This window comes from Mus caroli, chromosome 2, assembly GCF_900094665.2.
Source record: "Mus caroli chromosome 2, CAROLI_EIJ_v1.1, whole genome shotgun sequence".
NCBI lineage: Eukaryota > Metazoa > Chordata > Mammalia > Rodentia > Muridae > Mus > Mus caroli.
Window position 1 is genome coordinate 24831986 of NC_034571.1, and position 16606 is coordinate 24848591.

Genomic DNA, 16606 nt, shown 5'->3' on the forward strand with positions numbered 1-16606 from the left:
CTCCTCCTCCTCCTCCTCCTCCTCCTCCTCCTTCCTTCTCCTTCTCCTTCTTCTTCTTCTTTTGGTTTTTCAAGACAGGGTTTCTCTGTGTAGGCTGTCCTGGAACTCACTCTGTAGAACAGGCTGGTACAAGTAACTTCTAAGCCCTTAAGTTGGATGTTCACTCTGTCATCTAAAGCAAGGCTGAGATTTTAAGTCAGGGTAGAGAGGTGGTCAAGTTGGGCTTAGGAATGCACAGGCACAGCCTTGGGGCCTTTCCGAAGCTGCATTTCCTTGACTAGAAAGGGTGTGCCGATGCCTGACAGCATGGTTCTCATAGGAGCTGCTCATTCGTGCTTTGGGTAGAGTAGCCAGCTCAAGGTCACTGCTGACTACATGGCAATTGTCACCAAGAACTTCATTAGGGATCAGTGCTGTCCAAGAGCTAGGGTTCCCCTCGGCAGCATGCAGGCTTACAGCAGAGCCAGGCTTCCTCTGGGATATGGGTGATTTGGCCTTGGACACTGAGTATCTTTTCAAGCCTGGTAAGTTGTGATTGGCTCAGACAAGGCTCAGTACCTCGTGACTTCACTAGCATATGCAAGACAACACGGTACCTACAAAGACTTGGATCAGGATGCTATGGAGACAGTTCAGTGGGTAAAGTGCTTGCCAGGAAAATGTGAAGACCTCAGTTCGAATCCCAGTACTCACATAGAAAGCAGGGTGTGGTGGCGCTTGTCTGTAACCTCAGTTTTGGGGAGGTAGAGGCAGGAAGATCGTGGGTTTGCTGGGCAGACAGTCTATGAACCAGGGAGTTCCAGGCTCAGTGAGAGACTAACTCAAAAAGCAAGGGGAAAGCGATTGAGGAAGATACTCAGTGTTGACCTCTAGCTTCTACATGTGTGTCTGTATACCTGAATGTGTGTGTATGTGTGCGTGCATTTGCACACACACAGAATGAGAAGAGAATTCTGATGCTGGCTTGCAACTTTCTGAAGGTCTACTCTGTGCTAAGGCAGGGGACTCATGACATTATTCACCAAAACATACTACCTCAGCCTCTCGAAAGGAAGGACATACCCAGGAAGCTCGTCCAGCCCTCACATGCTGCCACCCTTCATCCTTGAGGTGGGACCTGCATTCCAGGAAGGATGCTCTGCCTTCTGTTGCAGGGCCCTGAGCCCCTCTGAAGGGCTGCTTTCCTATAGGAGGAAAGGGCCTCCATGTCTCTGAAAATGCAGGGCACAGAGGAGAGTCTGAACACATAGACCTTTAAAAATCTCCATCTGACCATATTCTGTCTACACCTCTTTCCCAGGATGGCCCATCATCTCCTCAAACCCAATATGAAAATATGCAGGCCTGTTTCTTTGAGTCTTCATTTCTTTGGAAAAATTCCTAAGTCAGGGGAAGTCCTCATTTTAAATATTTTATCTGATATTTCTTCTCTCTCTCTCTCTCTCTCTCTGTCTCTCTGTCTCTCTCTGTCTCTCTGTCTCTGTCTCTGTCTCTGTCTCTGTCTCTGTCTCTCTCTCTCTCTCTCTCTCTNTGTGTGTGTGTGTGTGTGTGTGTGTCTGCAGAGGTGCTTTAATCCTCTGGAGCTGGAATACTGGGTCATTGTGAGCCAACAGACACAGGTGCTGAGAACTGAACTCCAGTCCTCTGGAAAAGCAGTGTGTGTCTAGCTCCTGAGCCATCTCTCCAGCCCCTCTGTTCGTCTCTTGCATCACACAGGTCTCCACTATGAACCCAGGATAGATATCTTCTGGTTCAACATGACTGTCTGCTTTAGTGGGAGGGGCAGAGAGGCTCTGAGTGGTGGGACCTAGCTCCTGATTAAAGTGGGGTGACCCCCTGTGGAGCAACGAAACAGCTTGGAGTACTAATGCTCCCACTGAAATGCACCGTTATACAGCGTGTTGACTTATTAACAGACTAACTAACCACAGGCCATTTTGAAAACATTTCGATGCTGGCTTCTCTGATGAACACCAAACCATGTGGAGACACACATCCTAAAGGTGACACAATCCCACCTGCAAAGGCTCCCCTGAACCCCAATATGTCCCTAGAGCCATTTTGCTGATCTTCTAGTGTTCAAGTAATCAGCAAGCAAGGGCTCCAGCGTCAAGAAGAGCCTGCACTTGGGCCAGACACATCTGTCAGAAGCCACTGGAGAGTCATTTCATCCCCCTGCCTCTTCTCTTTGTGGGTGTGGAGAGTCATTTCATCCCCCTGCCTCTTCTCTTTGAGGGTGTGCGCTTGTGTGTTTGGGGGGACGCACATGCCTGTAAATGTCAGAGGCCGATGTCTGGGGCCTTCCTCAATCACTCTTCACTTATATCTTTCAGAGAGAGTCTCTCACTGAACCTAGAGCTTCCCAGTTAAACCCCAGGAAGTCTTGTCTCTCTCCCCTGTCCTCAGCACTGGACATCCAGCTTTTAACCAGGGTGCTGGGAATCCAAACTCAGGCCTAATGCTTTCCTGGTAGGCGCTGTACTAACTGAGCTATCTTCCCAATCTCTGTCCCTTCATTCCTCTGAACCTCAGTTTTTCCGTAAAGTGAAGCAATCTAAGATCCTAACTGGAGACGCTGACCTGTTGGTAAAGCTCCCAGAAGCCGGAGTGCAGGCTGAGCAAGGCTTGGGTGTTGTCTGTGATTGTTGCAAGATCAGAGATCTGCGTATGAGACTGGTTTCAGTTTGTTCTGCTTTCCCAGAGGATCTTTCCCACAGCCTAGGCTGGCCTCGATGCTATGACAGGTAAATCTGACCGTGAACTCCTGACCCTTCTGACTCCAACCCCAGGTGTACGCATGGTGAGTGCATGATCCCATACCTGGCTTGTTGCGTCTACTTCCAGTGAAATCTAAAAAGCACAGGTGCTGACATGGCAGTCACGGGTCTGGATCAACTGGGAAGGCACCATGATTTTTGACCCTCTCAAAATCTCAAGTTTGGAATATTTTAAAGGAAGAGCCTCCGAGTGCTTTAAAAATGTATAGAACAGCACAAAGCAAAGCTGGAAATGTTTTTCTGGTAAAAATCTCACCAAAGTGACTTCACATCATTGCTAAGGGCACACATCCATAGCAACTGGGGGAGTTTGGGCCTGCAGCTCCCACTTCCCTGTACTACCCTGGCTTCTTCTTACAGCTTTCCCTGCTGTGATGGCTTGAATATGCTTAGCCCAGAGAGTAGCACTGTTGAGAGGTGTGGCCTTGTTGGAGTAGGTGTGTCACCGTGGGAGTGGGCTTTAAGAACCTCCTCCTAGCTGCCTGGAAGCCAGATTTCTGCTAGCAGTCTTCAGATAAAGATATAGAACTCTCAGCTCCTCCTGCACCATGCCTGCCTGGATGCTGCCTTGCTCCCGCCTTGATAATAATGGACGGAACCTCTGAACCTGTAAGCCAGCCCCAATTAAGTGTTGTCCTTATAAAGGAGTTGCCTTGGTCCTGGTGTCTGTTCTCAGCAGGAAACCCTGACTAAGACAGCTGCCTAGGATGTAGGATAAGGATGCTGCCTCCTGCCATCCCGGAATGAGAAGCTGTGTTATTCCTGAGAAGGTTACTCAGTAACAAAACACTTTCACACTGTCTAAGAAAACATGTTCTTTAACACACCCCTGTAAAACGGTTTTCTATCTTGTCACACCAGCCAGTGAGGGACACACACTTGTCTAGGCTGGTGGCAGTGAGGTCTAGTTTCCTCTGTAGCAAGTGAGGCAGAAAATCAGGGGATGGTCTCTATGTAAGAGTCAATGTGACTGGGTCCTAATCCCAGCTCAGAGGTGACAGGGCCTGCTGACTGATGTCCAGCCATCTCTTACACAGTCCAGGATCAAGTACAAGCGGAATGAAAGCATCACTGAGACTGGTCTAGATTTGAATTTCAATGCAGCAAGATGTAACTAGGCCCCTGCTCCCGCCCCAGCCACATTCCCTGATGCTAACACTTCTCTTCCTCCCTAAGCTTCAGCCCCTCAGAAGTGAGGGCACAACTACCTTCTGTTTCTTCTCCATTTTGATGGCTTGCTGAGTGGCCTTCTGTTCCTGTACCCACAGCTGCTGGTACCGATGTTGTAACAGGTCAAAGAAGGGTGTTGATGGCCTGTGGGGAGAAGGGCACACAGAGCTTGAGGCCTGAGTAAGACCGGGGCACCCGCTTACAGAACAAGACACCTCCACGGGCCGCAGGCCTCGCCATCAGCAGACCAAATTAGCTCCCCAGGGCCAGGAAACGGTTCCTGTAGCGCCTAGAAACCCCAGAGAATCAGATCCCATACACAACCTGCTCTGCAAACATGGGGAGCCTCCGTGCAGTTTCTTTTGAGGGAACAAAGATTCTGTCCTTGAACTGATGTTGGATAGGGTTCGTAGGCTCCTCAGAACCCTTTCAGCTATGCCTCTCATAGACCCTGGGCTCTGCCCTCGTCTGCTGAGGCTAGTCTGGAGAAGACTCCTGCCAGAAGGTGTTCCACCCTCAGTGTCTAACCTCCCTGGCGAATCATCAGAATCTTCCTTTACAGCCTTGGTGTCTGATTGTCCTGGTCCACCTCAGCAAGAAAGCTGCCAAGTTGCATGAGTAATGAGCTGTCACTCTTGGGGACTCTTCTCACACAAATTCTGTCCTGTCCTGGAGAACTGGCTCCATACTTGTCAGTCCCATTGGGCTGGTAGGACTACCCTCAGCTTTGCATCAGGGTCCATCTCTTTCTGAAGTTGCACTAGATGTCTTCACTGCTTGCAGTTTGGAAACCTGAGCCAGTGCTGGGCGCTCTGCAGGTACAATCCTCCATCACCTTAGTGATGAGGAGGAGAACAGTGTCGGGCAGCGCTCTAAGTAAGGTCAGTTGAGTCACGGGGCTCAAAGCTAATGTAGATCTAAGTCCTTCTAAGAAAGCAAAGCAAAACAAACCAAAATGCTCGTAGGTTGGGACTGAGCTCTAAACAGATTGAACGGCAGGTGTACAAACAGACAGCGGCCATGTGCAAAGGAGAACGTTGATGCTGGTGAGCAGTAGCTGTCCAGGAGACAGGCCTGTTGCTGATACCGCCTTGTAGCCAGGACTCCAGGTTGAGAATGAACTCTAAACGGCTTGTAAGACAGAGTGTGCACACATACCAGACAGGAAGCCATCCTATTGTCTACAGACAGGAAGCTAACCCACTGCCTATAGCCACAAGTCAGGAAGGCGCAGCACTGTGTCAAACCTGCAGAAAATAAAGCTGTCCTAACTCCAAGACTCAGGAAGTGGAGGCAAGAGGATCACAAGTCCATGAATCCCTGTCTTCACTACCTACCCTCCAAGAGTTAAGTTCTCAGTGAGGAGGGCTGCCTGGGGCGCAGACTGAGGTAATGGGGGCTGGAGAGATGGTTCAGCAACTGAGAGCACTGGTCACTCTTGCAGAGGATCCAGGTTCAGTTCCCAGCACTCACATGGCAGCTGACAACTGTCTGAAACTCCAGCTCCAGGAGACCGGATGTCCTGGCTTTTGAGGGCACTAGGCACTGACCTAGTACATAGCCATACATGCAGGAGAAGTACCAATACACATAAATTAAAACATTAAATATATAATAGTAATAGTAATAGTAATAAATAATAATAAACTAGAATAATCAAGAGAAGTATAGGCGATGCACATTGGTGGGGGCTGAAATGGCCAGAAGGCTAATAGGAAATTCCCAGTGGATGGTCACTTCAGCATGGCCAGCCTTTTTTGCTATTCTTTTACCACTATGGTAACACAGCTGTGGCATAAAAGAGTGCATCTAAGCTTGGGATATTTCAATGGTGCAGTGATGCCTAGCATTTCTGAGGCCCTGGGTTCGAGCCCCAGCACCACAAAACGAATAATGACCATTTTGACCTTGCTAGCAGAGGACTCTTCCAGAAGTCATGCACTAGAAGGGGTGCAGCATCTTCTGCCACATGTATTTGGGGAAAGTCCAGGCGACCAGCTCTCCAGACCAGTGCTTTCTAGTAGAGACATCCTCCAGCCATACAGAATGCGAGCTAGAATCCCTTGGGACCACTGGTATTGGGAGAGGTGACACCTCAGGGTTGGACTTCTGACCTCCACAGCTTTGAGACCTTGAGTTTGTATTGTTTACTGCCCTCCCACCTTCCTCCCTAACCTCCCTCACTCCTATGTGTGACAACTTGTTAAGGAAGCCCCAGAGTGCTGTGGGAAATGATGTGAGAAAGTCAGAGCCAGAAACACTACACCAGTAGTTTAAGGGTTCTCTCAGTCCGAGACACCTCTGAGGTCGTAGGAAGCTGCAACAGTCACCTCTCAGCTACATAGACACCTGTCTGGTCAGTCATAGTGCTGATGGTTTTCGAAAGCAGCCAGGGAGGGTGAGTAAACGGAGCAGCTCAACCTAGGACCTTTCTGCCCAGACTAGAGGATGAGTAGGTAGACCCCAGAGGAGAAGCAAGCCCCTTAACTGTCCAGCAAGGTCATAGGCTGCAAACCTCTGCCCCTGGATTTGATTGATCTGCTCTGAATGGCAGCCCTAAAAGTCTGAAATCACTGTCAATGCTTAGAAATACAGGCGTTGAGCTGGAGAGATGACTCAGCGGGTAAGAGCACTGACTGCTCTTCCAAAGGTCCTGAGTTCAAATCCAGCAACCACATGGTGGCTCACAACCATCAGTAATGAGATCTGACAACCTCTTCTGGTGGGTCTGAAGACAGCTACAGTGTGCTTATTTATAATAATAAATAAATAAATCTTTGGGTCGGAGCGAGCAGGGAATAAGTGAGCAGGGTTGACCGGAACAAGCAGAGGTCCTAAAAATTCAATCACCAACAACCACATGAAGGCTCACAACCATCTGTACAGCTAAAGTGTACTCATATACATAAAATAGATAAATAAATCTTAAAAAAAGAAATGCAGGTGTTTGCGCTGGGTTGGCACTCAGTCTGTGATGCGCTTGCCATGCAAGCCTGAGGCCCTGACTCAAATCTCCAGAATCTATGTAGAAACAGCCTGATGTAATGATATGTGCTGATAGTCTGAGTACTGGGGTGGGGAAAACCAGCAGATACCTGGGGCTCACTTTGCAGACTTGGCAAGCACTAAGCTGATGAGAGAGCCAGTCTCAAAAACAAGGAAGACACCACAGTTGACCTCTAACACCCACAGCTGACCCCTGACTTCTGCATGCATGCACACACATGCACACCTCCCTTTGCACAAACAGGACAGCCAGCATTACAAAGCAGCTATAGTAGAAGTGTGTAAGCTCTGACCACATAGGCCTACATTCCCAGCCAGTACCCTTGGCTGGCACTGAGTCCCAGCTGCCCATTAGTCCCAGTTCTCAGCTTTCCCTGCTGTCCTGGTGCTAGTAAACTGTAATCCCTGACAGGTCCCTTCGTTGAGTTAAGATAGTGTGGCCCCAGAGACAACCAGAGTTAGCCGGGATCCTAAATATCTGCCCACTTCCCCCAGCCTATTGCACCTTGGCACAAGAGGACCTGGGGAATCTGCTAGGCTGAATTCTTTTTGAACAGAGGTCCAAGGCTTTGATTCTCATAGACAGACAGTGGCTCTTTGTTCCTGCCTCCTGTACTCCTGTGGTGACTTTTATTACTTAATTATTACACGCCCCATGCCTCTGAGCAACCTAATTTATAGCTGTGTTTCTAACGACACTGTGTGCGTAATCTGGAAATATCTACCCCAAGAGGCTGCTCCCAGAGAGCACCCCACCGTATCCATCACTCCGAGCCGGTGCTTCAACCCTCCCCCAGCCTGGCTGACCCACTCAGCGTCCTGCTCTGGCCAGCCCAGCAATTCTTATTTTCTGGGAGGAAGCAGTGGAGGCTGAGCCAGGGGGAGCCTAGGATGCGGTGAGTTATAGCAGACAACCCTGGCCTGGGTCCTCCACGGCCACCCACAAGCTGGCTAGTTTCTGTTCTGGCTCATTAACGTGGATAAACAGGTGCAGAGGCCAGCCTGGTGTGGAGAGAACTCAGGCCATAAATTGGATGTCATCGCTCCTGCACCGACTCCTGCTTCTGTGCTAAACCTGGACTCGAAGCTGTGATTCCCCTGACTCAGCTTCCTCTTCAGCTCCTGGCACCGACTCTACCCTGCATGGCTTTCCTTAGACTCCCAGCCCTTTCTTCCTGGCTAGGGTCTTCTCCTTGCCAGCACACTCCCACATGCAGTCTCTCCTTTGCATATCAACTTAACTGTGGGATTGCCTTCTCCAAGGTTGGGTCCTAGCTACCCTGCCCTAAACAGCCTGGCTAGGGTGTCCTTCCACCTGGGCATGAGCCCACAAAGAACCTCAACCATTGATCGGCAGCCAGTGCCAGAGGGCAGAAACAATTCGTGCCTGCTGGGGGCTGACAGGGCTCCACCCTGAATAGGGATGTGGGAGTATAGCTCTGCCAGTAATGAAGAACCTAGTTCATTCCCTCAGGACCCATGTTTAAAAAGAAAAAAAAAAAAAAAGGACAAAAACTGGGTGTGGTGGTGCACACTTTTAATCCCAGCATTAGGGAGTTGCAGACAGGTCTGAGGCTGATGGCCAGCCAGCTAGCTGAGTCAGCAAGCTCCAGGCCAGGGAGAGACCCTGTCTCAGAGGAGTGTTAGCTGAGGCTAATCTGTCCTCCACACACAGGTGTACACATGCATGCACATGTGTACCTGTGCCCGCACGTGTGTGCTGGCACTCATATGCACACGTATACATGAAAACGGAGCAAGAAGAACCGAGGAGTGGGGATGAGAAAGGAAAGGGAAAAGAAATCTTAAGCAAAACTCTTGGCAGATATTCTTTCTTTAGTTTGCACAGTCCAAATTAGGCTGTGTGACCGTTACAGTAAATTGTGGGATTAAAGTGGTGGAGTTCGCCTTCGGGCAGGAGAGCCACCTTCGTCACAAGTGGAGTGGTGCCCAATCCCGAGCCTCTTAGAGCAACTAACAAAACAAACCCAAGTCCTTCCACATCAGTCTCTCACTTCAGGTGGATATCAGTTCAACTATAAAACAGACACTGCCAAATGCACAAGAGAAAACCTTTGCGATTTAGAGCTAGGAAAGACTACGTATTCATTTAGGGTTTTGAGACGGGGTCTCATGTAGAAAGGCTCTCCTCAGACTCATTCTATAGCTGAGGACAACTTTGAACGTCTAGTTCTCTGGCCTCCATCTTTCAAGTACCAGGCATGCCTGTAGAGGGGTGAGGCACCCTTTGAGCAAAGCTAAAACCCAGGGCCTCCTGCACGCTGGGCAAGTACTCTCCCGTATTCCAGCCCTCCCTGCCTCGTGAGGGAGGTGCCGTTAAGAGCTGGTTTCTTGCTATGGCCCACTTACTTGTTCTTTGTTTTGTTTAGTGCAGCTTTTTATTTCTCTTTCTGACTCCAACATGAATGATTTTGCCACAGGCTGAGGCCCCTTTGGTAACAATTACAGCTGCCCTTCCCGCACCTCTCTTTTGAGGAGCCAGAGGGGTTCACATAGAAAAGCTTAATTATTTATCCTCACTAAATGTGCACAGGAAAGGGTGGGATTGGGGCAGTGGATGCCCAGAGAGGTCAAACGGCTTGTCCAGGGTCACACAGCACACAGGAATGGTGAAGCTTGGACTCCCAGCTTTCCAGCTACAGATGCCGCAGCCCAATAAATCCTAATCTGCATTCACTGGAGGCCAAGTCTAGGGAGTCTGGCTCCTTACACAGAAGACCCCAGGCTTTCCCAGGCATTGTCTCCATCAGCAGACACTACGTCTCTGGTGCCCTGCCCACCCCACAGAGAAGCTGAGGTTTTAGGGGAGATTGACAGCTGTTCCAAGCTGACACCTGTGGCTTCCTGCTGTCCACAGGATGGACTGCTCCATTTCCTAAGGAGTCTCTGGCCACATCTCAGCCGACCCCTGTTTTCCTGATCTCCCAAGGGCTCCCTGAATGTCCTCTGCTTAGTTCTCCCTGGATTCTCCTTTCCTTTGTCAGGTACCCACACACACACCCCTCTGCCCTAGGCTAGGCTACCCTGGGCTACCCTGGGTTGTTCTCTGCACAGGGTAGCTTGAGACTGTTCACAATATCAGGGATTCGTTTCCACATTTCCAACCTGCTCTAATCAACTTTCCCACATCATTCTCTGGGAATCTCCAGGCTGGAGTTGGAACTGTTCTCTGTCCAAGGCCAAGGGCATCAAACTTGCAGCCCAAGATAGCGACGAGTTGGTCCAACACAAAATCCTAAACTTACTTAAAGTACGAGAGATTCATACAGCCCAGGGTGGCCCTCAAAGTCACTATCTAGTCAAAGAAGGCCTTGAACTTCTGATTCTCCTATCTCAGCTTCCCAAATGCTGGGATTGCAGCAGACATGCCTGACTTATGCATGGCTGGGGATTGAATGCACAGCCTTTGCATGCTAAACCAGCTTTCTACCATCCTGACCCCCTTTATTAGCTTTTTTGAGGTGTATGTGATTTTTTTTGTTATTGATGTAGCTGTGTTTGTTTTTGCAATTGGTTCTCCAAATGTGCAGGCTGCAGGTGGGCAGCCCTGTGTGGGTTCCGATAATTCATCCAATGTAAGCAGGCATGCCAAATGTCGGATATCCTCTGATAAGTACCAACTGTCCCTGGAGGCTTTGGGCATGCTTGAGGACGACTGCCCTGCTCCTCTGCACAGCTCAGGAAGAGGCTGTGGGAGAGGTGAGCCTGTTCTCTCTGAACCCTGCTAGTAGCCCTGTAACAGCCCTGACATCCTTAGAAAGGGTACAGGGACTCAGGGCAAGTATTGATGTAACTGACTTGTGAAATCCTCATGACAGCAGAATCTAAGGTGTCTCTACCCCTGGAGGCTGGCCATGCCTTCCTAAGCCAGACGACTAGAGTCACGGACACCAGTGGCAGTCATTCATGTCCGATCTTGAAAACCATGTCCAAAAGCTGTGTGGGTGGGCTATGCAATTCTGTACCTCTGTGGGAGGCTGGAAGTCCCAAGCTTAGGGGCTAAGACTTTAGGGATGGCAGAGGAGGTGGGCAAGAGAGCCCTAGGGATCATAAGGTCCAGATATTTGAGGCTCTTGAGTGCAGAGAGAGATCAGGCAGCTGGAGGAGTAGCAGGGAGAGCTGAGCCAGGTCAGAGGTGGGAAGAAGACCGCTGCAAGGAGCCATCGGGTTCTCAGAGAATGGAAGCATGCTCTGTCTTCTCTAGGTCTCAAGGCTTATACACGTACTGATCCACACTGGGCGCCTGCACTGGGCCCACCGCTTCCCCTGCCTCTGAAGCCAGCCTGGCCCTGGCCTGTGGATTTTCACACAGTGTCTGCTGTGATGGCCGACCCACTGCTCAGAGCTCTGACAAATCCTTTGCTGTAACCTGGAAGGGACCTTCAGAGAAGTCCCTCCCGGCCCCAGTGCTCCTGTCTCAGCCACACCATGTCACAATTAAGTGTGATAGTGCAAAAAGTCAGGAATAAACGAAATGGAAATCAGCCCGGGCTGCAGGCGGGCCCTGAGAAGGCTCAGATTCGTTCCATCAAATCTACCCTCAAAGCTTTGCAATTGATACCCAAGACCAAGGCTTGATCTCCAATGAAGGCTCGGGGTGAGCTCACAAGGGAGATGGAGGGGATCATTTGCAAACGTTAGGTTGACATGGGTGCAGCGTGGTGCGGGGTGGGCACAAATGAGGGCTGACAGCTCTGATTTGCCCGCCGCCTCTGTGCAAGAGCTCCATGGATCAGAGAGGCCCTCTCATAGAAACTCATCTTCATCCGAGAGGCTCATTAAAACTTTGCTGAGCCCAGAACTTGGCGGGAGCCAGGAAAGTGAAGGCGCTTTCTGAGGGACTTTAGGTACACATGTGTTGAAAGGTGTTTAAGAAGGAGATTCGGGTCTGACAAACTGGATTCAGTGCAGCGCTCCGTTCACAGCGGGCTAAAATAATTGGTCATCAGTGACTACTAATTCCGTTTAGTAGCCAGAGGCGATTTTTTTCTTCCTAGAAAATCAATGACAGCACGGAGGTCTGTTCAATGTGATTCCACTCCAGACGGGCCCTTCTTTCACGCTTGACGCCTCTTCCAGTGGAGACAGCTATTTTGTTAAAATAAAATTAAAATCCGTCCCTAATACGCCAGCAGCTGCAGCTCCTGGGAATCCGGGAGCTGTTGGCATGGCCATCCACACAGCCTCTCCCACCAAAGCAGGCTGATCTCTATGAGTTTGGGGCCAACCCAGGGGGATGAAGAAGTGGACAAAGGGCCAAGTATGGTGGCTTACACTTGTGAATCTAACTACCGGAGAGACCAGGCGGGAGGATTTACGCAAGTTTGAGGCTACCCTGGTCTACATATGGAGCTTTAGGCTAGCCAACATAAAAAAATCCTGTTTCAAAAATATCTAAAAAAGAAAAGGAAAGCCTGACAGGGTTCTCTGTCTGAGCCTTGTGCAGTCCACAGGCCTTGACTGGGAGCCAATCACCTTAGAAAGAGGGAGGGGCTGGTGGCTTGTACTTCTCTTCTGGTTTGGATCAAAACGCAGCCCTTGATTCAGGCATGGTGATACAAACCTTGAATCCCAGCATTCAAGGGACCAAAGCAGGCTGATCTCTATGAGTTTGGGGCCAACCCAGTCTACATAATGAGTTCCAGGCCAGCTAGGGCTACACAATAAGACCCTGACTTAAAAGTGACAACAACAGGGGCTGGAGAGATGGCTCAGCAGTTAAGAGCACTGACTACTCTTCTGAAGGTCGTGAGTTCAAATCCCAGCAACCACATGATGGCTCACAACCATCGTAATGAGATCTGACACCCTCTTCTGGTGTCTCTGAAGACAGCTACAGTGTATCTACAGTGTATTTAAATATAATAATAAATAAATCTTTAAAAAAAAAAAGTGACAACAAGGAAACCCATAGCCCACCTAAAGAGATCTTGCCCTCTCACTCCTGGGATTATCCCAGGCCCTGGAATGCCTTCCAGAGATGGTCCTGGTGTTCTAGACAGCACCAAGTGACTAGCCAGGGTGCCTTCCCTTCTCTGCAGATCTGAGGCTACACAGTGGGTGGGCTCATGGTGTGGCCCCTGAGGTACTTAAGGAGAGTATTTACTGAGAACTTAGCTTGTGTTTAAAACCCTGGCAAGCAATCCTGCCCCTGGGCTAGTCTTTAGTTTCTTCCATTGCAATTTGCCTCAAGGTCTAGGTACACACACACACACACACACACACACACACACACACACACTGCCATCAAGCATCCTTGCAGTGTTTAACACAGACCTCTGTCCTGTTCATCTCTAGCCCAGCTTCCCCTGACCATAATATCTTGCAAAAATGTCACACCCAGGATGGTGGCATCCCTGTGGCCCACTATCTTACTTGAGTTTCCCCAGTTTTACCTGTACAGTTTGTTTGTTTGTTTGTTTTTGTTTTGAGGCAGGGTTTTTCTGTGTAGCCCTGGCTGTCCTGGAACTCACTTTGTAGAGCAGGCTGGCCTCAAACTCAGAGCTCTGTCTGCCTCTGCCTCCCAAGCAGATTAAAGAATTAAAGGCGTGCACCACCACACCAGCTTGCCTAGACAGTCTTGTTATTTATTTATTTATTTATTTATTTATTTATTTATTTATTTATTTTTTGAGACAGGGTTTCTCTGTATAGCCCTGGCTGTCCTGGAACTCACTCTGTAGACCAGGCTGGTCTCGAACTCAGAAATCCGCCTGCCTCTGCCTCCCGAGTGCTGGGATTAAAGGCGTGCGCCACCACGCCCGGCTTCTTGTTCTGTTTTGTTTTTTGGTTTGTTTTTTTTTTTTGCCTAGACAGTCTTATCTGCAGGCTCTACCTCTGTAGGTCCAATTGACCACAGACCAAAAGTACATTTTTGACATCCCCACATGTCAATAAGTGAGGTTCAGAGGCAAGAGCCTGGGATACGAGAGCATAATCCAAGGCCTGGGCAACACAATAAGACCATTGCCATTATAAAAACAAAAAACAAAAATGCAAAACAAACAAACAAACAAACAAACATGTGCTGTTGCTAGTCTAGGGATGTGCTTGAGTTTGGCATGGTCCTGACCTCTCTTTATTACTGTGCCCAGAGACAGCTTTCCCCATTCACCTGCAACATCATTCATTACCTTGTAACCTGGGTCTCTACTTCTTTCTTTCTTTCTCTCTCTCTCTCTCCCCCTTCCTTCCTTCCTTCCTTCCTTCCTTCCTTCCTTCCTTCCTTCCTTCCTTCCTTCCTTCCTTCCTTTCTTTCTTTCTTTCTTTCTTTCTTTCTCTCTTTCTTTCTTTCTTTCTTGTTGTTGTTGTTGTTGTTGTTGTTGTTGTTGTTGTATTTCGAGACAGGGTTTCTCTGTGTAGCCCTGGCTGTCCTGGAACTCACTCTGTAGACCAGGCTGGCCTCGAACTCAGAAATCCACCTACCTCTGCCTCCCAAGTGCTGGGATTAAAGGCATGTGCCACCACGCCCGGCTTGAGTCTCTACCTCTTATACAACACAAATACTTCATGCTCATTAAAATTTGGGTCAAAGAACTATTTAGAGATGAAGTCACATCAATTTTTATGATATGTGAGAGATTTGGATATGGAACCCACAGAGATTAAGCAGTGGACACTGGGCGTGGGCGCAGAGAATTCGGTGCTGTTTGGAGCTTTTGAGCTCTGAGGGAGGTTATGGTTTGAATGTATATCCAAGATTCCTGTGTTGAACACTTGATATCCTAGGGGCTGGAGAGATGGCTTAGTGGTTAAGAGAACTGGCTGTTCTTCCAAAGGACCCAGGTTCAATCCCCAGCACCCACACGGTGGCTCACACCGTCGTTACATCCATTTCCAGGGTCTCACACTCTCACACAGACACACATTTGGACAAAACACCAATGAACATAAATTTTTAAAAAAGCAAAGAAAAAGAAAACTTGATTCTCAAACCCACAGGATGATGGTATGGGAAGGTGGGTTACTGGGTTAGATGGGGTCATAAGGTGACCTGACCCCAGAGGTGACCCCAGAGATAGCATCAGGGGCTTTCAAGGAAACAAGAGCCAAGCAGGCATGCCACCTTGTCCCACGTGGGCAGCCCTTAGCCCCAGGATCTGGCAGACGGCCCTCGACACATGCACCTCTGGGGCACTGGGTGGGGGGAGGGGGAGATGAGAGAATGGAAAACCCTTAAAGGCTAAGCAGGATGAGGCAGAGTCTGTGTGTTCATTCGGCCTAGGAGGTAAGTTGCAAAGTCCCAACACACTTTCAGGGACCCATGAAATGCTTTTTAAATTTCTTTTAAAATCAGCCTGTAATCTATCTATCCTCAGAACCAGGAAATATTATCACAGGCTTACGCAAATGGAAGAAATGGTTGATGAAGGCAGGGGTGTCTGGTGCCCACAAAAGCCCTCCTATAGGCTTGAGAAAGAGGCCACCACCCCTCATTCTTTCAAGGCATGCCAACCCACTTCATCAGACTGGATCAAAGGTCTCCTAGCGTCTGCTGATACTGGGGAGAGAATATGAAGTGTCCAGAGAGAAGGCAGAAGTGGAAGGTGGCTGAGCCCATCAGGTGCCTGCCTCGGAAGAGCTAGGACCCAAATTTGAGCTCTAGAGCTCATGGGAAAGAGCTGAGCGTGGGGCTTCCACTCAACCCAGCTCTGGGGAAGTGGAGAGGCAGATCCTCGGGGCTTCACGGCCAGCCAGTTTAGTCTCCTGGGCTAATCGGAGGCTCTGCCTCAAGAAAACGAGGTTGATGGAGCCCGAGGAACTGAGTCTTTGGCCTCCACGTGCACACTGCCGGCCACCCAAACACGCACTTACACACAGGCAGAGGTGCCTGCGTTGCAGGTGGGAGATTCCAACTCTCCAGCCAGGGCAGAAGCAGGGAATGTGCAGTTCTCCAAGGCACACCACACTCAGTGCTTCCCTGCAGAGAACTCTTGCCTGCTGGCCATCTGTCTCTCCCAGAAACTGAGGAGGGCTGGGCAGTCCCACACCCAACCTCCCGCCTTATGCTTTGGCTTTCTGGTGTACAACTGGAAAGGCGGTGACCAGGCCCTAGCAGGACTCTGGGAGCTAATTGGATGGGAGACCTCTGGGCTCACAAATTACTTCCTAATTGTTTGTGGGTCTAACATAAAAGCTAACAGCAGACTGGGCGGCTCTGTCACTCAACAGTCCTGACCTTTAGACTGTCTGGGGGGTCATTTGGAACTTGTTAACATCAGTCTTCAGAATTATCCCATTAGCAGCTCCCAGCACGGGTGCCCGCCCCCCAGCGTGACAGTGGGCTGAAGTGGGAAGGGAGATGACTGAATACATTCTCCAGAGGGCCGGGAAATTCACCATGGAGGCTCCTAGCACCTGGGAACAAGAAGAGAAGCCACTGATCCCGCCTCCAGGGAGGGCGAGGGCAGTATAAAGAGCGGTGTGCAGAGAAGTTGTCCCCCTTGTATTACAGGGGAGCTGAGCCCATGAGGCCGCAGCAGCCCCACCCCCCCATGGTGTGCAGAGCAGGGGGAAGCCAGCAGCTGGAAGGCTGGTCCTCAGCCCACTTTGTGCTGGCTCCAGCTCTCCCTGAAGCCTAACACTGGGAAAACCTGAAGCAGAGCTGGTGGCACAGGATGGGGCGGGGAAGC

The 16606-nt window shown here is 49.8% G+C and overlaps 1 protein-coding gene across 2 annotated transcripts in view; it reads right to left on the reverse strand.

Annotated features, from left to right (window-relative positions):
* The window catches only part of Cfap77 (cilia and flagella associated protein 77), a 126335-nt gene that overhangs the window by 31703 nt on the left and 78026 nt on the right, over positions 1–16606 (reverse strand). For both annotated transcript variants that reach the window (XM_021156178.1, XM_021156179.1), the window contains exon 4: positions 3986–4091. In XM_021156178.1, the coding sequence (XP_021011837.1) occupies positions 3986–4091 (106 nt within the window). The remainder of the gene's footprint in view (positions 1–3985; positions 4092–16606) is intronic.